General features: G+C 38.2%; 1 protein-coding gene across 1 annotated transcript; it reads left to right on the top strand.

The window, feature by feature from the left end:
- Positions 1-1,060: 1,060 nt before the first annotated feature.
- LOC139720431 (coactosin-like protein) lies at positions 1,061-25,244 on the top strand. Its single transcript, XM_071631792.1, has 4 exons — positions 1,061-1,493; positions 9,240-9,322; positions 17,730-17,887; positions 25,103-25,244. The coding sequence occupies exons 1-4, from the start codon at positions 1,411-1,413 to the stop codon at positions 25,214-25,216; spliced, it is 438 nt and encodes a 145-aa protein (XP_071487893.1). The 5' UTR covers positions 1,061-1,410; the 3' UTR covers positions 25,217-25,244.
- Positions 25,245-25,645: the final 401 nt, after the last annotated feature.

Below are 25,645 nucleotides of genomic sequence, written 5' to 3'. Positions count from 1 at the left end.
AGATTTTATTTTGAATGTGAAAATTTGAACAGAGACATTTATGGTGATTTGATGATGTCGTGTCATTACGGCAAATATATGTTATTATCTTTACCTAATTTCCTCCTTTATACAAGAAATACGAAGAAGAAATTATATGCTTCTCATCGAACTTTAGAGTAGTGATTCGCTGTAATGATTATTCAATGATAGGGTACCAGTAGTTGAGAATGATTATTTTGACAACTCCATTTAAAGACCAATAAGAGAGATATGATACAGTATTGACTGATGGTTTTTAGATGGTTTATAGTGTTTTGTGAGCGAATATATATATATATATATATATATATATATATATATATATATATATATATGTGTGTGTGTGTATGTGTGTGTGTGTGTGTGTGTGTGTGTTAATATGTATATGTATATGATATAATCTTTATATCTCATATATATATATATATATATATATATATATACATGTAAACATATACACTGAACTTATCAATGTTTAGCACTTCTTATAGGCCTAAGTTAGCTTGAGAACAGAATGCAGAGTCTATATCAAAATTGCTACTCAAAGAGAGTATTTCCGCTCAATATAGGGCGCCACCTAATGCGCAGGTTGCCGGCACAACCTTGCAGCACTCGTTACACACCGTTATTGTACCCAAGCGGTCATGAATAATCATTAACATTTACACAGAAAATATATTGCCTATGATGCTGCGTTGTGTATTATTTCAGGATCAGTAGAGCATTTAATGAGTATTGTCCATCGACCAAACGAGAAGATGCATTGTTAATTTAGATATAGGGGATACCCATTTAAAGACATACATACTTTTGAGTTCGAACACTCAGATCACGGACGAGAGCATCCCGTTCCCATTACGGTACTATACCAAGCAGTGATTCCGGTCTTTTAGGTTGTCCATACATGGACTTCCGCATATAGACTCATGTCCCTTATCATACACACGCATTCGACACACTGCCGGGCAAGACAAGTCGCACATGTTAAAAAAAACCGAATCCGCAAGTTGACGCCCCTTTTCGCATGTCGTGCGCAAGTAACTCGGTGATATCAAAAATTTGTGTTCTTCCGTATAAGAATAGCGCGTGTAAGGGACCTTAGTGCATATTTAGTGTATCGATCGGATGTCTAATCAGTGAACCTTTTGTTCGGGGATTGTGACGTGATTTCAGGACTTTATTACCGGCGTTTAAAATAGCGTTCTGCCGCATTCGACGAGTACTCTATTACTGCCGCAAAACCGGCCTACTGAGGTTCTGCTCTCGGACGCTTGGGACATAATTTGCCCACTGCTGTACCGTCTCCCCGTAGCTGACGACGTCTGAGGCGGATCTTTTAATTGGCTTAACCACTTCTCCAACGGGGATCACTCCACAGCCGATATCAACATGAATGAAAAGGTGTTCGAGAACGAGAACGAAGTGATCGAGGCATATACACGCGTGAGAAGCGACGAGAACGAGGAAACGTGGTAAGAAAACTGAAGATGTCTTGCAATAATTGAATGTTACTTCTTATATTTTTGTCTCATAATTTTGAATGGCAGCACCAGAACCATCTGGACGACTGCAGCCTGCTGCATTACAGTATTGGCTCCTTAAAAATTTTATCAAATTTAAGAAGCTTTTCGCAATTTCTACAACTTCATGTCTATCGTTATAGCAAGGAGGTCTGAGGCTCGCCAAATGCACTAAGCCTCTATGTCTGTGTGTGTGTATGTGTGTGTTTGTTCTGTTCTCCTTTTTATAATAGGTAAATAGACACTTGCATTATTTTGTCATCATCAATTTCTCAACTGATATTACTGTCGGCTATAGACTTTTTAAATGACAATAGCGCACGATATAGGCATAACCTTTGAAACATGAACCTTTTTTTATGAGGCCTGATAAAATGTTATTATGTTTGTTATAACTTTTTTCTTTTGCTAAAGAAGTAAAAGGTTACCCGCTGTTAGAGGACACCTGAATACACACAGACACAGACACACACACATACACACAGACACACACACATATAGACGTTAGATGTGTACGAACATGTGTGTGTGTGTGTGTGTGTGTGTGTGTGTGTGTGTGTGTGTGTGTGTGTGTGTGTGTGTGTGTGTTGGTGTTATAGGTAGGCGCTAGTGTGCGCGGGCGATATTCTTTGCACAGCCTGTTACGCTTGAACGATCTGTGAAAGAGTTGAATACTAGAATTATTGTCTTTATTGACACCCGTCCTTCACTTTATCTTCTTTGTCTCTCTCACTCTCTCTGTCTCTCTTTCCATCTCTTTCTCTCTTCCACTCTCTGCCATGCTTACGGGCAAAAGGGCAAAGTGAAATAGTGCAGTACATTAAGAAAGTGAGCTTTGATCTATGTATATTTTTAAAAAATCATCCTCATCCACACACACACAAAAAAAACACGTTACATATTCAATTAACCACATCAATGACATGTTTTTATTTTTTAATTATTCTGTCATGTTTTATATAATTCTATCATATGTATATGATATATGATGTATTGATGTAATATATTATGAATAATATATATACATATATATGTATACATATATATATATATATATATATATATATGTGTGTGTGTGTGTGTGTGTGTGTGTGTGTGTGTGTAAATATATAATATGTTATGTTGCCATAGGTAGGAAATATCGAATGAAGCAAGATAAAGCAAATCAAACAACTTTCGCAAAGCTGAGGGATACACTTTGACTCCTTGTTTTATGGGTGTCGAGGGGTTAAATGATTATGACCAAAATGTGTTCAAAAATCTTGGTCCGATAGGAATTCTTAACTCTTATCAACTGGCCAATTTCATTAATAGCTTCCATGAGAAAGCGTATACTTCCTCTTACTCAGCGTGTAAACAAACCTATCTTCTTTCGTTGCCCCTCGATCATTCGGATTTGTGGTCCCAAATCTCCTTGACTGCTTTCCAACAGGTCATTTGCTGCCTTCAAAATTAAAGTGGGGACAGCAACATACCAGCAAGCTGAAACTGGTTTAATCCTTTCTGTACCAGGGACTTTGGACAGTGCGTGCAATGCTATGAGGTTTTCTGTATCAATTGGCACTCAAGGCACATAAGGGGTTAACCCTCACAGAACCACCACTCCATAATGCCATAGATGTTGTACACAAACAGATTGTCGATAGCAATAAGAGGGTGAATGAAGAGCGCGTTGAGGGAAACGGACGCATGTGCGATCGATGCCCACTTGAAGCACTTGAACGGTATACGGCTAACAAATCGGTCAATGTAAAATCTCACTTTTTCTCAGCGTCAGCTCAGAAGGAATGACTGATTCCACGGTAATCGTTTGCCATAAATGTTTTTATAGATAATTTATCATAAATGCCATAAATCATGTCGGACCCCTTTGTTTTGTTTTATTGTAATAATGTTATCCACACTACAGGGTGGCAAGACAGTCAAGCTTCGTACTTATTTTTGGTAATTATTTTGTATGGAAATTAAGATGTACCGTATGTGATCATATTACAGGTGTATGAAATATAAAACGAAAATTGTTGAAATTGTTAAAGAAATAACCATTTTAGTGTGTAATGCCATATTTATTTATACAATGTTCTGAACTTGCTGAACATTGATGTAATTGTAAAGCACGTCATGCAGAAAATAAATCAAATCAAACTAAATCAAATAGTTATTTTAATTTGTTTTATATTCTATCTATTCAAGTAGCAATATAATGGGATCAATTCAGAGCATGCAAAAGTCACTTTTCCTCGAAATTATTTTGAATGAAAGTGAATGAACATAAGCAGCAAATCATAGGATACCTGATATGAGTTAAATCAACCTTAATGATACATTTAGTAACTTTATGGCGGTTTGAATGCCAGTGAATTATCTCACATGGGTTCCTTTTAAAGCCGCAAGAACAATCCTAAATTATGTGGATGATAATAATATATGAACACGGTCATTCCCCTTGCCACTCATCGTAATAATGATTATGATCAAGTGCGCTTAATTGACACTTGAGTGTAGTGTGTGTTTCCTCCTCCTCCCCCTCTTCTTCTTCTTCTTCCTCTTTTTCTTCTTCTTCTTTTTTGTGTGCTGTAACTATACTCAGTAACACGACCTATCGTCCTTCTTATACAATGATAATGCACAAGTTGACCCGCAAAATAAGGTCGACCACCCTTTTTTCGTGTTTTTGTTTTCGAGTTTGATTTCAATTTCATCGAACCATGACGTAAATTTTATGAGCTTTGTGAGTGTTATCTAATTATCCTCGTCGTGTGTCTTTTAATTAGGGACTTGGGATGTTGGTGTTGCTGTATTTCATGCTCCCCCGAGTGTATATTTTCACCGGGGTGTGCATTAACAACACGTGACGTCTGCCATTATGACATCATGCTGTGGATGTCTGCATGTGTGTACTCATAGTCGTGGCGTGACTCATGCTCGAGGGGGGCTTTCTACCTTGTCTTAGTCACTCACGATCTCTCTCACCCCGCAAAAACCGAGCTATGTGCCAATGAATGACTGTACATCGTCAACAAATCAAGACCCCCATCCCCTCACACACACACGCACACAGCTAATAAACGCCATTCTCTCGTAACATCTACCCTGCATGGCACGCTTATATATACATACAAACATATCAAAACACACTTATCGATCCGGGACATGATGAAACAAAATATCCGAATGCCACTCGAGGTCTTCCTGGTCCTTGCACGACTGTTCGAGGTCATTGATGTCCATCGTCGATGAGCGGAGTCTGTGCCCCGTGGGATGGGGGTGTGGGGGGGGGGGGGGGCTATGGCACGGTCCTCTGGTTTTTCAAAGAATTTCTTAAGGGCTTTTTACACTTGTAAATTTTTGCTTAGCCCCGGACCAACGGTGGGGCTAAGGGGGGGGGGGGGCCTTAGCCCCACCGTTGGGGCTAAGGGGGGGGGGGGGGGCCTTAGCCCCACCGGGTACGGGACTATCCTTAGCCCACTTTCTGTTTACACTCGTTTTTGCCAAAGTGGGCTAGCCCCACCGATAGTACGGTACTATCTGGCCCTGCAAAATAGCAGGGGTTAGCACCGCAATTGCGGTGCCAAGCAAGTGAGTGTAAACAGAACGAAAAAATAATCCTGGGCTAAGCGACGGAGACGAAGTCCGACCCTCACTGACCAATCAGAAACGAGGTAATCAAGTGCTGCCGGTGCGTGCGTGTACGTGTACAGTACACAGCGTAATTATGAATATTCATGTGGTTTGGAAAGTCTGGGGCTAAGAAATACGAGTGTAAAAAGGTCAGTTTTCTCCTTAGCCCCGGACAAGAGATAGTACGGGACTAATTGGCGAGTGTAAAAAGCTGAAAAAAATTGGTACGGGACTAACGATAGTCCTGGGTCAGAGAAAGTCCGGGGTTAAGAAACACAAGTGTAAAAAGCCCTATAGACTTCGTTGAGCGTGGCGGCTCCGTCTTCATTCACAATTTTGGCTGTTTTCAGACAGCCGACTGATTCATAATGAAGCATCTCAGTGGGACTCTCGGTTCCATGGGAATTGTTCCATAAAAGGCCTTTGAAAAGCATGTCTAATAGTCATGTCTGCATAGACATGAACCCTATTTCATATTTTCGTAATAATGACATTTTTGTTGACGTCATCATGATTCATCAGTCGTCACTTTCAAAATAATGAGGGCATCACAGTTAACAGTCATGTCATGTATTTGTTAATCCATCCATCCAGTCCTGGATGTCGAAATTGTTGAAATGTTATTTTGTTTTTAACTTAGGATGGGTAAGCATGTCATTTAGTCGCTGGGGCGACAAGACTTCGTATTCACCAAAAAAAAAAAAAAAAAAAAGTCAAATGTTCAGGAGAGCATAAAAACATGGCAGCCAAAGCACTGTATCAAATTGGATTAGCCTTTCCTTTGACATGCCGTGGTGGATTCATTTTTGGGTAAGACAGCTAGGATTTAGACAGGACATCCCTTAACCGATTATCTGACCATCAATCCAAACAAGTCATTTTCACCAAAATTTCAGATACGAGGTCTTGTCGCGTTATCTGTATTATTCAATTGATCATTTGCAAGTCTGCTTTCCCAAAAGATTAGCTAATCCATGACTTCGATTTCAGTGAAGGACTGGATGTTTTTTGATTAGCAATGTATGCCACGAATTTTATCCTACATACTATGCCCACACATTGTTTTGTTTTGTTGGGGTTTTTAGCCCTTAGCAACAAGTGGCTTAAATACGTTCGAAGCCACGTTCTTCTACGTCTCCCATCATTTCAAATCCGTGAGAGCGTGTATTAGATGCAGAATCCATTGGGAACCTTGCCTGCGTCTAGCTTCCCTCACCGATACTCTTCTTCATCATTCAATGATGAACACTCAGCTCCCCTGAAACCGCTTGTGTTCAAAATTCGACTTTACTGTCTATTTTTCAGCGAAATGTTATGACAGTGCATGGTGTCTGCTTTGTTTCCATTCTTTAACGCCATCATTAAAGGGGACCTTCAGATGATTTTCTGACTTTTACATTTAAACAACTATAAATTAGTTAAGCTGAGTACAGAGTTTCAGAATTTATAGTGATTGGGATGAGGAATGAGAATGTTTTCAAAATATATAACAAATTGCAATGAACAAAGATGATGACATGGCAGCCTCATCGTAAGAATGCATAAGTTGGGGCTCAAGGAAGCAGAACAAAAGAAGAAGGCATGCATAGAATCTTCACAGGTGAACTTGTTGAGCAAGCGGTACTGTAATGAAATTACACTGCTACATTTCTGAAATATGTGAGAGGCTCCTATGTCATCAACACTGTTCAGTGTAATTTTTTAAAGATTTTCAGTTTATTGGTTTCTCTGCTCAGGGACCACAATAAATTCCACAAGAAGCTGTCGATTTATGTATTACATGATGTGAAATGAGGAAAATCATTTGGAATGCCCCTTTAAGTGTTAAATCGACGAAAACGGGTGAATTCAGTGGGAGTTAAAAGATGGCACCAGCTATTTTAACGAATCAGTGACGATCAGACTCCGCGATTTTCACACGCTCTCGTAGCGAAGACCTTGTTTGTCTGCCCAAAATAGATAGACTGTGATAACTTTAATGACGAGCCACATACCTTTATCGGTAGAGTCCGTACGAAACATAGAAAAACAGTGCATTGGCTGCACTTTGATGACTGGGTGACGCAACAATGCTTTTTTACACACTCTATCGGATCCATAACACATTGCAACTAAACCTAGAAGCGGCGCCGCACGCTTCGGTCAACAGGTTAGTAGATTAAAGGTTCAAGAAATACACTCTGAATACAAGTGGCCGGGGTAGGGATAGGGGTGCGAGAGGGTGGTATAAGGGGGTGGAGGTTTGAAAGGATGTGGTCCGAGGAATATTGACTGATGCAAGGAGAAATGAACGACCAATGATGAAAGCATGTAAATTTTAGTATTAAACCTCAACACCTTTTCTACTTTGATGAAACTTCGATCATTCCGTCCGTCTGTTGTTTGTTTGTTTGTTTGTTGTTGCTGTTGTTGTTTTGCACTATCTTTCACAGTCGACTTGAACTTGGAGTAGTGTTGTATTTTCACAAGACGTATTAGTCTGCGAAAATGAGTTGTGCAATGTAATGTCACCGATACAATCATAGCAAGTATCTTCAGTATCAAGTTGATACCTAAAAAATTACGTATGAACCATTTTCGCCCTTTAAATATTATAGGTAATACAGAATCCGTTTAGGATTCAGAGATACAAAGTTAGACATGAAGCACATGTTTGATTAGCTTATTACTTTGCCAAGTTGGATGACAGTTATAATTTAGGAGATATTGTAAAATGTTATGTTGATAGCTTTTGTCGTCTTACAGATCAGATCTAACCAGGTAATGAAAAGCTCTACATTATGTCCCTACAATTCGAGAAGGCCCATTCACAATACTTATAAAAAAGGGGTGAAATTCCTTATATTCAATTCGGGGCCTATCAGGGGATCACAACACATTCCTTATTCAGTTGCCCTAACTGACAGCCGGACATTTGTAAATGCTTATGACAAAATCTTATTGTTGCGTTTCATTCAATCCAAAATACAATGCCTAGGATGTTTGTTTTTTTTTTAAACTGATTTAAACTCGAAATGACCTGCAGAGTATATACTCCTTGCATATAGCGTTATACCAACAAGACAACATAACTGCAGGTGTTCATGCAATCAGTGCAATGCCCCATCAAGTCAAATCAGCTTTAACAAACTTTGAAAATTAAACAAACAGAACGGACCAGGTTTCATGAAAGTGTATTGACGGAAGTAATTAATTTCATTTTCAAGCATAAAACGTTTTCAAGAAACGGTGATATTAGTAAGAACCAAGAACAAACTACATTAATCATATCATATGAGATGGTAATATCATAATTTCATAGATTTCTCATTCACCCTGTACCTACAAAATTCACCAATCTTACTTATTTCCACATGAAATCAATAAAACAAAAATACTCAATAAAAATCTTACATTAATTTTTGTTGTGTTGCATTTCACCATAGTAGTTACAAATTCCAGGGGAAAAGGTTGCAGTTGCGAATCATTGGCCCAAAACATGTTATTCTTATTCTTATCCTTATTCTTCTTGTTATCATTATCATTATGATTAGTAGTAGTAGTAGTAGTAGTAGCAGCAGTAGTAGTAGCAATTATGTTTTTGTGAAAAAGTAATGAGAGAATATGAATCATGATATCGTCACCTCAGCTAATTTTCATATAGTAGTTGCGTCCAAAATAACTTTATTCGGTAAATTATATCTAAAACTGTAAAATTGCTGTAACTTTTTTTTATGCAAGTGCGATTTTGTTGAAACGTTCATATCTTCGTTACTTTGTCATTCAATGTGAAATGTATTCTTCGCTTTCATTCTCTAGTTTGTTTGGTTGATAAGATTGTTGTTGTTGTTGCTGCTGCTGCTGTTTTTCTTCTATTCTGATCACTCTTGTGTGGCTTACGTTTCTTCTCTTTTCCTCAGGATGCTACTCAAATTGTGATTATTTTGTGTTTATTCTGATCCGGCGCACCTGGTTTGCGTCTCTTCTCTTTTCCTTTCCTTTTGTTTTGTTTTGTTTTTGTTTTTGTTTTTCGTGAAGGGTGCTCCTCTAATCGTTGATCTCTAATTTCTGGTGTTCTTTTCTTCTTCTTCTTTCCAGGATGCTGCTCAAATATGAAGGAACCAAGGTGACGCTAACCGGAACTGGTCTGTTGTATGATGAATTTCTAGCTAAACTTGGGGGTGAGTTGTACAAGTTTTACCTAGGTGTGTCTAGAGTAAATTGTAGTTTTTCATCCATTTGAAATATTATCAGGGTGCCACAGGATATGGTCTCACAAGCAAACAAGTTTGCAATGAAAGATTTCAAACTTCCGTCAAAGACGTTGCCTTAAAACGAGTCTCTTGGGAAGTTTTGGATCACGGGTCAAAGGTCAAGGATAAGAAGGTCAGGCTGAAATACTAGAATTACGCTATTCGATGCGGAAATTGGAATATTTTCTGCTTACCTTAAAAATGACTCAATGTATACACTTAATTTCTTTTTCATCTAATCAAAATGGCTCAAAGTATTGTCATGAAAATTATGTGCATAGGCCCTATATGTTATCAGATAAAGATTATTTGGGGTAGAATGTGAGCCGTGGGTCAAAGGTCAAGGGTCATAGGTCAAACGAAACTTGGTTCAAGGAATGTATACATAACCACTAGACACATTTTGGGGTTGTGCCATCAAACTTTTAAGCATGTCATTTCAGTTTTTTTGTGGAGGCTCCTATTGATCTGAATTAGGAATATTCGAGTTATGAAGAGTTGTTATAAAAAAAATATTTCTTACTGCGTTATCCAAACAAGGTGGCGAAACTAATATCATGTGCTTTTCAAAAAATGTTATTTCTAAACAGATGAAAATTTTTGACATTATGAATATCTCCCAACTTGAGGTCCCTCTGAAGAAAATAACGTTTATGTTCTTCTCACCCAAATCTTTACTCATAAATCTATGAAAAAGAGAAAAGAATCATGATGAGGACCTTGTAAGCTACTCAAAAAGAACATTGAAAGTTTGAATTGGGCAAAAGATAAACAAAGCCATGGAGTTTAATTGATTCTAAAAGGTTGTAGCTACAAAATATCGCCTTAAATGCGGTATTTCTAGTAGGCTTCAGTTTTCAAGCGTGCAGAATGGTACCGGTATATGGGTTGTATCAGGGAGGTGTAATCGGGAGCTTCAAACACAGGCTCCTTGTATTGAAGGTACTACAGTGTAGTACAAAGTGTATCAGAGTATCTGGCTGGGGAATCTAGCAACGGCACCTGATTTTCGGCCCCGTACATACAAGGCAGGGCTTTAGACGTACAGTATACGATATTCGCCTTTGTGTCGTGATATGTAACGTTATAGAATAACGACAGTGCCATGGAAAATAAAAACCCCAGCGTCTTTTTGTCACATCAATTTATTATGTAAACCAAATACCGGTAAAGTGATGGCGGATCGGTAACATGCTGCTCTTTAATGGGCAGAACATTATGGGATGTCCGCCAATGGTAGAGTTTTTTTTTTTTTCGCGCAATCAAGTCGCAAACAATACCAATCGATGAAATGATGATGATTTTAACGCCGTAGACAGAGTTGAGTTTCGTATTCTGTGCACATAAAGCTACATTCTAAGCGATTGATATTTTGCGTCGCTTTGCGGTAAAGTGATGTATCAGGAAGCAGCGAGATATGATATTGGTTAGCATAGTTTGCTAACCTTGGCTATTATAATACAGATAATGACTGGCTAATATGCAGAATGTTACAACCTCGGAGTTTGACAGGAATGCTATAAACGTCCCGTGTTGAAGGCGAGGGACATGTAACCTTCTGCAATAGTGCCGTTTGGAGTTCAGAGCAGTAAGTGTAGATAATCATGCGCCACGATTGCTGCTATTTATTACGCTAACTCGTTCTCTAGATATTCTGAAATCTCTTCAGACTTTCCCCACTGTTGATATATTCAAATCTAAAATAGGTATACTAGTAGGCCTACTTGTAAAGTCACTGCCCTCTGATACGATTTTTTTTTTGGGTCAATGATTAATAATAATCTGTATTGTTGTGGTTATACTTTAATTATAGCAGGTTATATAGGTCTAAGCTGCGGGTTGTTTTCCCCCTTCTTTTTCCCTTACTTCTTTTCCTCTCGAAACTTGAATGTACCAATTGTAATATGCGATTTTTAGTTCAATTTATGTATTTTATGTTTTATATCGTGTTTGTAATTTTGACGTTTTGGACCACACGGAAGGCCAGCGATGTCATGTTGGCATCGCTGAATATGGAGTATCCAGCCGTTGTCTTTTATACGAAAAATAACAAAAATCAATCAGACTTTTCGCAGGTGTTAATAGGTTTTCCTGGGAAACATGGTTAACATATGAGCACCTAAGGTTCATGACCTGCCGATTCTATGCTAACGATTTGTCCCCCCCCCCCCCCACACTAAACTAAATGCACAGTAATGAGGACATGGAATACAATAACATCAGAATGCCCCCCAAAAAGAATATGAATACATTTAAAGTGATTAAAATGCAACGATACCCATGTAGTTATTCAAATGAAGGAATTCTTGCGTCGAGTTGTTTTTAATGCACCTGATTGACAAATCGCTCTTCCTCTTCATAAATAGCATCGATTATTCAGTGTTTTAGAAGTAGCTATGATTGAAAAAAATAATGATAAAATTAATGGACATACATACTCCGGTTGGGTTCGAACCAATGATCTCCTGATTACCGGACAGGCATCGTATCCACTTAGACTACCGAGCTTCCGCCTGATTTCCAGCACTGGTTCTAATTCATTAGCATCCAGCAGGTAGCCCTGCGTATCTAAATTGATGAATTCTTGTGTCGAGTTGTGTGTTTTTTTGTTTTTTGTTTGTTACGTCAATGCAATCTAACCATGGGTTGCAATATTTCATGTGTTTCATACTGACTATCAAGCTTTGTCTATAGTAACTGAAAGCACGAGTTTTCTCCCACCAATGTCATTATGAATTCCAATTGTAAATCGGTGTTCTATAGAATGTTTTATGAACTATACACAATGGAATTCCTCGATTAACTTGCTCATAAGTGCTTACCATTTTCAATTTCGTTGTACAAAGGGACTGTCCTTGATCGGTCGCTTAGCCATGCAAACCGCCACCGAATGATCTTTTTTTTCGGCTTACATTTTTTTAAAATCTGCTGCCTATAGGGCTATTCATAATGATACATACATTTGACTTTCATCACCCAGAGCCTTCCGTGATGATGTGTACATCCGAAATAATATTTCCGTCTGCCCAGTTTAAGTGAACGCCAATTAACTTGCTCAAAAGTGATTACTATTTTCAATTTCGTTTTATAAAGAGACTGTCTTCGATCGGTCGCTAAGACATTCAAACCGCCACCGAAATATCTTCTTTTTTTTTTTAGGGGGGGGGCTTACATTTTAATCTGCTGTCTCAGACTGTTGAAAATAATGCATACTAGTACACTTGACTTCATCACCTGGTTAAAGGAAACCAAAACCTAAAGAGAAGTGTGGATTGAGTGAAAGTCAGCAACATTAGTAGAACACATCAGAGAAAGTTTGAGGAAAATCGGACAATCGATGCAAAAGTTATGAATGTTCAAAGCTTTGGTGTTGGAACCGCTGGATGAGGAGACTACTAGAGGTTATGACGTCATATGTGGACAACAATTGTAAAGAAAATTTAATGGGAATTCCACACACACACACACACACACAAATCACTTTTCTAGCATAATGAAAGAGCACTTTAGTAACCGCTTTCAGAAAGCAGGGGGAATAATGTGTATTGCTACACTTAACATATGTCAGTATCAAGTTGATGGAATGTGTAATTTTCCTGAAAAAATGAATTTCTGTGGAATTCTCTTTATATTTTCTTTATATTGTTGTCCACACATGACGTCATGAACTCCAGTAGTCTCCTCATCCAGTGGTTCTAACACCAAAACTTTAAAAATTCATAATTTTTGCATCGATTGTCCGATTTTCCTCAAACTTTCACTGATGTGTTCTAATAATTGCTTTCATTCAATCCACATTTCTCTTTGGGTTTGGGGTTCCTTTAACGAATTCTTGCGTCGAGTTGGTTGTTGTTGTTGTTGTTTTGTCACGTCAATGCAATTTGCCCATCGGTTGCAATATTTTGTGTGTTTTATATTGACTATCAAGCTTTGTCTTATAGTAATTGAAAGCACGAGTTTACTCCTTCTAATGTCATAATCACGAATTCCAATTGTAACTCGGTGTTCTATAATGTTCTAGGAACTATCAGACAATGGAAATCCTCAATTAACTCGCTCATAAGTGCTTACCATTTTCAGTTTCGCCATATAAAGAGACTGTCCTTGATCGGTAGCTTAGCCATGCAAACCGCCACCAAAAGATCTTCTTTTTTTTTCCGGCTTACCTACATTTTTAATGTGCTGTCTCAAGCTGCTTCGTAATGATGTATACACTTGACTTTCATCACCTGGTTAATGTTCAAAGCCTTCCGTGATGATATTGTGTACATCTGAAATAATATTTCAAACTGCCCAGTTTAAATGGACGCCAAAGCGTCGGTTGCAATTGATTGAGACCTAACTTCAGGTTTTCAACATTTTTGAAGAAATAATAAGAAACTTTTATGACACATGAAAGAGCAAGTTATTCCAAGAGGAATCCAGTATTTATCATTTGATGAAAATTTGTTTTAAAATGGCTGAGATTTCCAAAACAGAGCAATCCCAATAAAAGGTGGGGCCTACTGTTAGTTACGTTTGCTTTGTTTTACTGTGTTTTTGGATGTCTCGGCCATTCCAAAACCAATTTTCATCAAAAAAAAAACTCTGATTCCTCTTAGACTGGTATGCCCTGTGCTATTTCATGGTGGTTTCTTGATATCTTGCAATACTATAATACATGTATATACCATCCTTTTAAGGATTGAATTCACAACCACAGAAATCATGCACTTTCATTCGCACCATGTAATTGGTTACTTCTTGGCACGTACATTCTAATCATATTAAAGATCTTGAAATGAAAACCCTTCCAGCAAAACATATCCAGCGAAACAGCAATACCCTTGAGGTTACGCTCGAAAGTTACCTGAGTACCTTCTGTTTACGTTAAAGGGGCTTTTGAATCTATCTCACATCATTATACAGCATCACTGGAAAACGGCGACCTACAGCAAGTTAAGTACATAGTGATTGTCGCGTGTTTTCTGCGTGATTAGCAAACTGCAATCCCCGCTTCTTCCTCTTCCAACCCTGGGAAGGGCTACCTTATCCCATGACCCGGAAGTAGACAGTGCCCTTTACAGGCAGCAGACTGTAGGACAGGAAGGAAAACGTTTACTTACGCCCGGCTTATTACGGCGATTTCCCATTATGCGTTTATACGAAGAGTTACAGGATCATTAACCTGTATCTTTTCGTTTAATCTACGTTGCACAAACACTTAACGAATTTCACAAGGTTATGCGATCACTTCCTTTAAAAAAAAATCTCTATCGCGTGTTGGGTGCAGATGGCTTTGAAGGTTATGCTATATCTTTCAGCCAAGCGCTTCGCTTTAAATCTTTCCGTGAAAAATGATATCCTATATATCCACACGGAAACACTTTATAAGGGTGAGTGGTTTTGTATCTACCTGAATAGGTGAGGAACATAGGCGCCGGAAGTGGGGGGGCAGGGGGGGCGGCCGCCCCCCCAATCCAAAAAGTGGGGGGGGCAAAACGCATTTTTGCCCCCCCAAAAAGCCCCCCCCCCCCAAAAAAAAAAAAAAAAAATAATAATAATAATAAAAATAAATGAATAAACAAAGAAAATAAAATAAATATGTATATATATATGAATAAAAGGGAAAAAATATGGCTACAAACGGCAGCTTTTGGACTGTAAAATGTCAAAATTTTCAAGCTCGCTCGCATCCAGCAGTTGAGCCCGGTGCGCTTCCCCCTTAATTTCTAAAGCGAAAAACATAGCTACGACGGCAGTTGTTGGACTCTAGAATGTCAAAATTTTCAAGCTCGCTCGCATTGAATCGTTATGCCATTCTCCTAATGTTGCTGACAGTAATTGCCAGTAGTTGCGCCCGATGCCCCCACCCCTTAATTTCCAAAGCGAAAGATAAAATATAGCTACAAACGGGAGTTTTGGGACTGTATAAAATGTCAAAATTTTCAAGCTCGCTCTCTTCGCTCGCTCGCATTGAATCGTTATGCCACTCTCCTAATGTTGCTGCCAGTAATTGCCAGCAGTTGCGCCCGATGCGCCGCCCCATTAATTTCCAAAGTGAAAGATATACTGTAGCTACAAACCCCTTTTTGGGACTGTAGAATATCAAAATTTTCAAGCTTGCTCGCTTCGCTCGCTCGCATTGAATCGTTATGCCATTCTCCTAATGTTGCTGCCAATAATTGCCAGCAGTTGCGCCCGATGCGCTCCCATTTATTTCCAAAACGAAATATATAGCTACAAAACTCCAGTTTTGAAACTGCAGAATATCAAAATTTTCAAGCTCGCTCGCATTTTATTGTTATGCCATTCACCTTATGTTGCTGACAGTATATAATTTGTCGATCGTTTCACACCGTCATTCCATAATCCATGTAAGGAAAACTTACAATGTTCCTCAATGACGGCGTTGTTGAATGTATCACATTCCGTAATGTATTGTAGTCCCATTATTGCTCACGCACACACGCACAAGCATACAGACCGTCAAAATTACTTTATGGTTCCCCCCCCCCATGTTTCGACCCACCGTACGCCACTTTACATATATATATATATATATATATATATATATATATATATATATATATATGTATAATAGATGTGTGTGCGTGTGCGTGTGTGTGTGTGTGTATGTGTATATTGTGTAACATATGCATGGTCTATCTTGAGCCCCCTCCAATGTTTGCCCCCCCAATCCAAAACTGCTTCCGGCGCGCCTGGTGAGGAACCTCTCATAAACTGTTGTAAGGTATATGTCTGTCGTTAAAATTTATCGCCATTATTCCGTTCTAGGTGAAGACGTTTATTGCACCGAAACTTTACCAATCATGATGGCGGCACTTTCGAGACTATTTTCGACCCAGCAACCCGCCATCCCCTGAAACTGGATTATTGTTTCACTCCACACTGGCGTATTTAGTGTCACGTTATGCCCGCGTGTCTAATTTTGAAATATGATATGCAGGTTACTGTTTCTTTCGATGTCTTTGCATTTGTAAATGCATTTGTATGTATGAAAAAAAAAATGTCCGTGTAGGATGTCGGCATTACATTGTATTAACAATACAATGTATAGAGAAAGACCAGAACGAAAAAGTCTAGAACGGTTTACACTATACTACAAATTATTTACTATGTAAATCTCGGTAGATTTTATAGTGACATTTAATGTGACAAGCTTTGTATCTCAAAACACCTTCCATGGTCAAATGACATGTGAAATCAGTATACACACATGAACATACACGCGCACACACACACACACACACACACACACACACACACTTACGAACACACATACCCCGGTAGGGGCGGATCCAGAAATTCCGTAAAGAGGGGGCGCCTTTACAAAATTAAAGGGGGCGCATGCCCCCCCCCCCCCGCATTTTTCTCTTTTTATTTCTTTTGTTTTAACAAAAAAAAAGTAAAGGGGGCGCGCCCCCGATGCGCCCCGCCTGGATCCGTCACTGTACATAAGGAATACATTCTTATAACCATGAATTTGAACAGTCTGCTCTTATTTCGAGCCTTGTTAAAACGTCTCGGCTTTCTCTCTCTCCTGGAGCGTGATTATGTATGTACTACAATACTTTGCTAGCCTTGATATGTCCTGAGCATAGTCTTGTGGGTTTGTCCATGTCTTTAAGAGTATAACGTGAAATTCACGACAAGGAGCAGCAAAGCAGATATCATTAGTATTATCTATTACGGAAACAACTTCCTTATTACGTGACTACGTTGATATTTCATTTTTTTACTGCTGGTTACTGAACATCATGCGTGTTAAATCACTTGCGGATATTCAGTTGTTCATTACGTTGGTGGGTTTTTTTTTTTCTTATCTATGTCACACTTCCTTCAGATCGAATAATCATTCGGACATATCATGAAACAGTACTTCAGAAAAGAACTCAATCTAATCTTGGAGTAGGAACATGACCACGTGGATTTTACAGAATGCTTTACAAAATGATACATTCACATAAAGCACGCCATCCACGTTGCACATGATGAACGTCTTGGGAGTTCACTTGATGATTATAGAATATAATCACATAATGATAGAATATTCTCAGGGAATATTACTTATTCAAGTCAACCTGAATGAAGAACATGATTATTAGCGACAAACAGCTTAGGAGACGGTTGACTTGTTTTGGCCTCATTTGTCCAAGCACGAGATGAATTATTACCTATTCACTGCTTCTTACATGCACTGACCATTTCCTGAAGCAGATTGGAAAATCTGCCCTCGAAAAATATCGCATGAATTACTCAGGGTACCTTCAAATTAACCCGCGTCTTTCCTAAAAGGTCAGGTGATCAATGTCTCTCTTCTTAATTTGCATAGATGACGACCGGGCTTACGGATACGTGCGCGTGGAGACTGGTGACGAGATGAGCAAACGAGCAAAGTTCATCCTCATCACGTGGATCGGCGCCAACGTCTCAGCCATGAAGAAGGCCAAAGTCAGTACAGACAAAGGATCCGTCAAGCGACTTTTAAGTGTAAGTATTACCGTGAGGGAAAAAGGCGGAAATCACGTGACTTTACAAGGCCATGATTGCCCATTAATGTATTTCAATGTCGTATAAATAAATCTTCCAGATGCTAACCAAGTAGTGATAATGGTAACGACGATGATGCCAAGTCAGGAAAAAGAAAATCGTTCATTTTTTTTTTTTTCATTTAGACTTATACATGTACATGTATATGAAAACCAGACAAGGGTTTTACTGTTTATCTGAGTCTCTTCTTCATTTCTGAAATTCTGACTGACAGACCTTGGTAGTGTCACTCCTTCACCTGACAACGGTAATTAATTGCCCGTCTTGCCATCATGAGAAGATAATAACGAAAAGGATGGCAGCATGCTTCAAGGACCATTAAATCGCATTTTCATGATACTTTGTAATGCCGTTCTTCACCGAATACGCAACTTTTTAGATTATACCAGGGAGGTGACCTCTGCCACTTTCTTGATTAGACCATGGAGTTACAACACTTTCAAGTTCAAGTTGATTTATTTCACTTCCTACAAACAAATAATTAGAAATACAAAGAAAGGCTCATATACACAGACGTCATGAAATCAGTACCACAATGCGATGAACAGAATAACATTGTAAAAGAGATACAGGTAGATTATCAACAGAGATACAAATATCTGTAACGTCACTGTGGTAAATGCATAAACAATATTGCTGGAAATGGAGGGGACTGCTAAAAAGCAGAGCTTGTAGAATGCAGTCCCCTCATCATAGAGAAAAAAAAATATATAATTGCAAAAAACAACAACAACAAATTTCCCTAAGCGGTAGCAAAAAAAAAAAAAAAAAAAAGACAGACAGAGTAATACACACATACATGCACACATACGGACGCACATTAACAAACACATGGCGGCTCTCTTGTAAGGAAAGATTGATGAGAGGATAGAAAGATATAGTAGTGAAGAAGGTAGTAAGTCCGAGGTGGACAAGGGGGGGGGGGGGGGGGGGGAGAGGAGAGGGAAACGGTGGGTCATAACCAGGGCACTGGAGGCACAGAAGCACGGGCTCGCTGATGAACAAAGAGTAGTGAGATTAACGAAACAACAACAACTTTGAAAATCAAAAGTAAAAAAAAAAGAATGAATTATTATGCTGCATACGAAGTTTTTAAATGATTCTTTAACTTCATAGAAAATGTATAAAAACTTAAAGCTTCTTTTATATCATTATCAAGAGAATTCCAGAATTTTGGTCCAGAAAAGGAGAATAAAGATTTTGCAAAACCGTCCTTATACTAGTCAAAGGCAAATGATATTCATGGGATTGACGGGTTGGATAAGCATGAACAATTTCATTCTTTAAAAACATGGAATCAAACACAAGGGGGAGAGAATGGTTGGTGAGTTTATATATGAATTGTCCTAATTGCAAACGATAGAGGTCATAAATTTTCAAAATATTATTTTCGTGGAACAAATTATTAGTATGACTTCTCCACGATTCGTGACAAATGATACGAAGAGCTTTTTTTCTGTAATAATGATATTCTTTCTGTATAAGTAGAAAAAGTGTTTCCCCATGCGAGTATCCCATAATGTAAGTAAGGTAGTATCAAAGTAGAATATAACATAAAAAGTACATTTTTGGAAAGATAAAATTTATCTTTGTTTATAACACCTATATTCCTTGAAATAACACGACATACAGAATCAATATACGAACCCCAGGTAAGTTTATTGTCCAGAATCAAACCTAAAAATTTGATGGAAGAAACTTCTTCTATGACCGTGTCTTCCAAGAAAATATTTCTCGTTAATTTTTCCAGCGAATTACTGAACAGCATGCATTTAGTTTTTTGCAAATTTATTGACAATTTGTTCGCTCTTATCCACTGGAGTAACTTCGTTAATTCACTATCTAAAATATCAATTAATCGATCAGAATCAGAATCAGATAAAAACACATTAGTATCATCCGCAAATAATAAGAAAGAGAGGATGTTTGAAGAATTTGACATATCATTAACATAGAGAATAAATAAAAGGGGACCTAATAAGCTTCCTTGAGGAACACCACAGTTAACATTTTGCGTAGTCGATGCATGTCCGTTGATAAATACAAATTGTTTTCGATTAGTAAGGTAACTCCTGAACCACTCCCAGGCCTTTCCTCTGATACCATAATCTGATTAATTTGTGAAGTATGCTGTGGTCTATGGTGTCATAGGCCTTGGAGAGGTCCAGGAACAACAACACTAGCTCCATGATTATGATAGCCAATATTGTTGCTACAACTTTACTCGATATCTCCAGTCAGTTGCAACTTTTTGAGAATATAACGGTGTAACTTGGTTGCAATCGACATCTTTTATATAATCTTCTTTCCTTTAAAAATGATCAAGGGCAATTTATCGGGGTTTTTTTTTTCTTAGAGTAAGGGTCAAAATGGAAACAAATGAACAGTCATCAGGCAGACAGAACTCTGATTTTTTTTATGAGAAATAGGCTTTAATTGCTTCATGAGGTTTAGATACAGCCAAGTTTGAGGAAAATTTGGCATTGTATACGAACTCTGCACGCAGAACAATATTATGAAAAACACGATGGCAAATGCTCTAAACAACGCAACCATTCAAACAAAAAAAAAACCACTTAAAAAGCTATTTGCTTCGCAAAAATCATATGTATTTGCTGTATTCCATCTTGCGGGGGGGGGGAGCGGGGAAGTAGATGGGCTGATAAGTGAGATATTGTTTTATTGCTGTAGTGTGGTCAATGGATTGCGCGATCTATTAAAATTAGGGAAATGGTTTCATATAGCATATTGCGCATGTGTTTCATCTTGCTCTGCAAATTGTCCCTATACATTACAGGAAAAGTATTACACGGCCTACTGCAGTGAATTCTGCGATCATTAGGCAACTGATGGTCCCGGGTTGTGCAGTAGTGTGACGTTAATTATCTGCATATTATCATCTTGACACCCCTGTCACCTGCGACCGGTTGTACGAAAGCTGATGCCCTTTTCTCTCGCAGGATAGGTTCTTTATTTCATCTCCCCCCCCCCCCCCCTCCCCCCACCCCCGTTATGCAGGGAACCTTTGTTCCGCCGTACCCGTCACAGTCATACACGTCCTGAAAATGATCATGCGTGTAATACTTTTATGTATGTTAAGTCATTGAAATGAAAAGAAATAACAAACATACGAAAACCGATAATTGTTTAGACACAATCATTCAAATAACGACAAGGCCAATGTTTATGATCGATCATAAACAAGTACTTGAAAAATCATGCAAGAAGATTTCACCACAAAGCTGAAAGCAAATCGTATAGTGTATATACAGAATAGCAGAACATAACAGAAATAGCAAATTCTCTGATTTCTTCCTTTATTTTTCTTAACAATTATTAGTCCCAGTTAACATCGTCTCATCGTTTGTTTGTTTGTATGTTTGTTTGTTTGTTTGTTTGTTTGTTTTTTCATTACTATCTTCGTGATCGTTAATAGAAGAAACTTATGTACACGGGTATCTGTATAAATACACGTCGACAAACAATGAAACACCGTAAAGAAATAAATGAATCTGAGGTATTCAACATTTTCTGTCACCTAATTCATCCACACAGTCATAAAGTGGCTGAAAGATCAATGGTTCATCCTATACCATCACCATTTTAACACCTACAAGGATATCTTAATAGGCCCCAGATAAATAGGTCTATATACCCCGCCTCAGTGGCATATGCATACCCCTGGGATAAGATGAATTGGGTGTGTCACATCGTCCGTAGATACACGAAGTCTTTTCTTTGTTTTCGTCCCTTTTTTCAAGACGTGCGTGATGAGTCGATTATAATTTCCCAGAGAGTGAGTGCTCTTGTCTTCATTTTTGAAACGCGACGACACCATTACGATGATTCCACCAGCCTGCTTCCCTATATTAAATGGATGGTGTAGTTTTGGTTGAGATGGGGATTCAGGTTTTAACCATTTGTGAGATGATTAGAAACCACTTATATGAAATATTAAAGAACTTATACATTCTGCGAAGAATTTAAAGTTTATTTGATGAAAATCGGTTATGAAATGGCTACGATATCCCAAAGCAAAGTGATCCTATCATAAAAGGTGGTGGGACTCACCTTCTATTCGTACCACATTGTTTCACTTTTTTTCGGATATCTTAGTCATTTTAAAAACGATTTTCATCACTTAAACAAATAAATGTATTATATTTGGAAGGGATGGTAGTGAAATGTGCGAGGAAAAAAGAATGACAATTCCTTTATACTCATTGCAGGCAATCGAACGTGGTATAATGCTATTTTCATCGAAGTATCAGAACACTGTCATGTGCAGACGTTTCCCAAATCGACCTAATCCAACAATTAAAGAAGTGTACATTACCCTGCTACAAGAAAATGGGAAACGCACTTTCAAATTCATGATCGTAGAGTTCCTGAACGTTGAAACGCAACCTTCGAGAGTCGTACGCTCGCGAGCTACTCAGATTTGGTACTTAGGTCCTACGTCGAGGCAGAATAAGTGGATTTGCTTTGATCGGGGTTCGTGCATATTATTTTCATATTCTCCATGCGGTTTTTAAGTGGAGTGAAAATGTGTTAGCTGAGCCCAAGAACCGAGGTGCCATTTCATCGCCTTACTACGCTGCAAGCTCCGCCGACGACCGCCGTGTAGATAGGATTATGAGGTATAAGAGGTGTCAATTTAGTTCGAGCGCATAACGATTCACGCTCCTCGGATACTTGCAGGGTGCTTTGCCCCCCGGCATGAATAGGAACATTTTTACTGGTCTCAGTCCGTCCACTCACTGCAACGCGAAAACACGCCGGGAAGACACATTCTCTTGCCGAAGGCATTTCAATTTCTAGTTTTCTATGACATAGACTTGCGATTTAGCTGAAGCATGACTGCAATTTTAAAGTACATGCCAAATAATAATTGGTGATTTATTTGGCATCATACTTCTTACAATATCCCACCATCATTACTATAACTGCGCCCAGCTAGTTTGGTTGGCTCTTTGTTGTAGTTATATTTGGTGGTGGTCATGATGTCTGATTTGCAAAAAGCTATTTTGCAAGCTGTATATGTTGATAATTTATGGCAGACTGCCAATCTCAATCAAGATTATGAATAGACCATTAATAAAGTAAAACTTTTTTCAGAATCATTATAATTCATTTCATTTCATTCATTCTTATTAAAAAAAGATACAATCATTAACACAACGTGATTGCATGAATACAAAATAGTTCAAATATTGACATCTGTAAGTGAATTGTTACATCATAAGGGATCGAAACTGAATCTAAGTCATACAGTCATTACGGAATCAATTAACGTTGTATCAAACAATATGTAATTAAGTACGTTTGCTATAAGAACAATATAATATACAATGTATTTAAGTTATCAAATGACATGGTCACGGCGCCATTTATGTATATATCTGAAGAGAAAATTCTTGTGAGGTATACGTGCCATCACCAGTGAGAAGAGAATAGGTTTGGAGTGTATTGATCTCATTTTTTTTTGTCAGTTTTGCTTAAATACTTTTACCTTTCAGTACATAGGGATATCGCATCACTGTGTAAATGTTCTTCACAACTTGAACGCCGTACAGTGACCGCCCGCCAGTATGAGAAGTACCATCTATGAGTACTTCCTCGTCTACAAAGTTACCACGATTCAGTACATTATAATATGCCCTGAGCTGAGTATCAAACGTTGCTTGTTACCTGTCCGCGACGGTCGTGGCCTTGAAATGATGCGTGTACTACACAACAGAATACTGAGCTATACAGGGTCTAATAAAATATCATAATTATAAACATATAGTTTAGTCTATAAGCTTCCTAGATGTTGATGATGCTGAATATATGGGGGGGGGGGGTCATACGACTCACACACACACACGATTTCACGAATAAAAGAAATTGGTGTGGGCACTCACATCGGCGACCCTTAGAACATAATTGTCAGGAACAGTTTTTTTTTTTTTTATGGGGGTGAGGGGAAGGGGGATGGCGAGGGGTTAATTACTTCACCCTGTAACTTACATCAATCTTAATGTTCTTGCAAGAATTTAGTGCTTTTCGTGTATGCTGGTCATGATATAGATTGGACGAGGTTGCTAGAAATGTTACCATTTTATTTTAAACAGAAAGAGCTGACGAAAGGTCGTAATTGTGCGATTGCCACCAAATTTATCACGACAGTCCTTTTACGAACATAACGGCTGTAACCTTAGGCTATGTTTCATGCTGATAATTCTAAGCTCGTGCATGGCATCAAAAACTTCTCGTCCAACATCAAAGGATTAAAACAAATGATTGCGTCTTTATGATAAACACCCATATAATAGTGGCACAAAATGGTACATCTCTTTTCATCCTGTACTTCAAGGACAAAAGCCCGATGTAACACCAGAAATGTTAATGGTAGTGATATTGTCCCAGGGTAAATAGCCTCTCCGATTTTAGCACTGTTTTTTTTTTAAAGAGAGCTCTGCAATTCTTATTACCCAAGCTTTGCCAGGTACCCATTTTATAGCTACATGGGTCGAGAGGAACATCTTGGGTAAAAATATCATATCCAAGGACGTAAGTACTTGGTAGGACTCGAACTCGGGACCTCCGTTTCAAAATCAAAGAGTATCATCCACTCTACCATATCAGAGCCTCCACGTAATACATTATTATAATGTTGTGTTTGTTATGATATATATCATATATATATATATATATATATATATATATATATATATATATAGTTTTTCATGAAAGTTTTAACTTTGGAACAAACAAGAAGATAAAATGTTAATAACAGGAACCGGAAGGCACGTATACACTGTTACGAGCAAAGTTGTCTATAGAAAATTACGGATTATCGATTGCTACATGTATATCCAACGCGATTTTTTGTTTCCTAAGAACGTGTACACTATACCATGCAGGAAACTCTAACCAGGTATCTTGAACTAAGACAATCCGTGTTCTTATCCCCTGAGCCAATCTCAAACAAACAAACAAACAAACAAACAAACAAACAAACAAACAAACAAACAAACAAACAAAGCGCATCAACAACAACAGCAACAACAGCAACAACAACAACAACAACAAAGATCGGCAGCATACTTGTATAGTTATGATCTATTGATTCCCTTTCTGTTTTCTTTCCTTTTTTCATCTCCATCCCAGGACTTTGCCGTAGAAAAGCTCATCGATGACAAGGACGACTTATCTTTTGACAAGATCAAGGACGAAGTGGTCAAAGCAGGAGGAGCTAATTACGGGACTGGGAAGAGGGATTAAAGAGTAGAGTGTAACGTGTTAGTGTCACGAAATAGGTAGCGTGTGTTATGTTTTCCCTATCTTTCTCTCCCCTTATATACCTCTCTCTATTTCTATTTCTCTATCTTTCTCTCTCACCCAGTGTTATTATGCTTTTCCTATCTTAAGTTATCAAATTTTACTCTATATGGTAGTATTTCGATCTTTCGTTGTATGTGTGTGTTTTTTTTTTGTTTTTTTTTTTTGTGGCTCCGCGTGTGTAAATGTCCTTTCTACTATAAGGTTCGCTAATGGTAATCGAAAGACATTACACAAACCGCATTACGAATTTCATTTGCGAAGAATGCGGTCAAACAGTTTGATGAATTAATGATGCATCCCCACTCTGAGATACGTTTCTATTTCCTTCGAGGACTGTACATGAATGTGAGAAATATTGGTTATATAATT

The sequence above is a fragment of the Diadema antillarum genome, unplaced genomic scaffold (assembly GCF_040938485.1).
Source record: "Diadema antillarum isolate AM-2024a unplaced genomic scaffold, OU_Dant_1.0 scf00000128, whole genome shotgun sequence".
NCBI lineage: Eukaryota > Metazoa > Echinodermata > Echinoidea > Diadematoida > Diadematidae > Diadema > Diadema antillarum.
Note: the sequence above shows the minus strand (reverse complement) of the source record. Positions and strands in the feature narration are given on the sequence as shown.

Excerpts from the sequence above, each read along its gene's own strand:
- LOC139720431 (XM_071631792.1), top strand. The coding sequence starts at position 1,411 with ATGAATGAAAAGGTGTTCGAGAACGAGAACGAAGTGATCGAGGCATAT. Across the intron at positions 9,323-17,729 it reads ATTTCTAGCTAAACTTGGGG|ATGACGACCGGGCTTACGGA; the intron begins GTGAGTTGTACA and ends TAATTTGCATAG. Across the intron at positions 17,888-25,102 it reads CCGTCAAGCGACTTTTAAGT|GACTTTGCCGTAGAAAAGCT; the intron begins GTAAGTATTACC and ends TCTCCATCCCAG.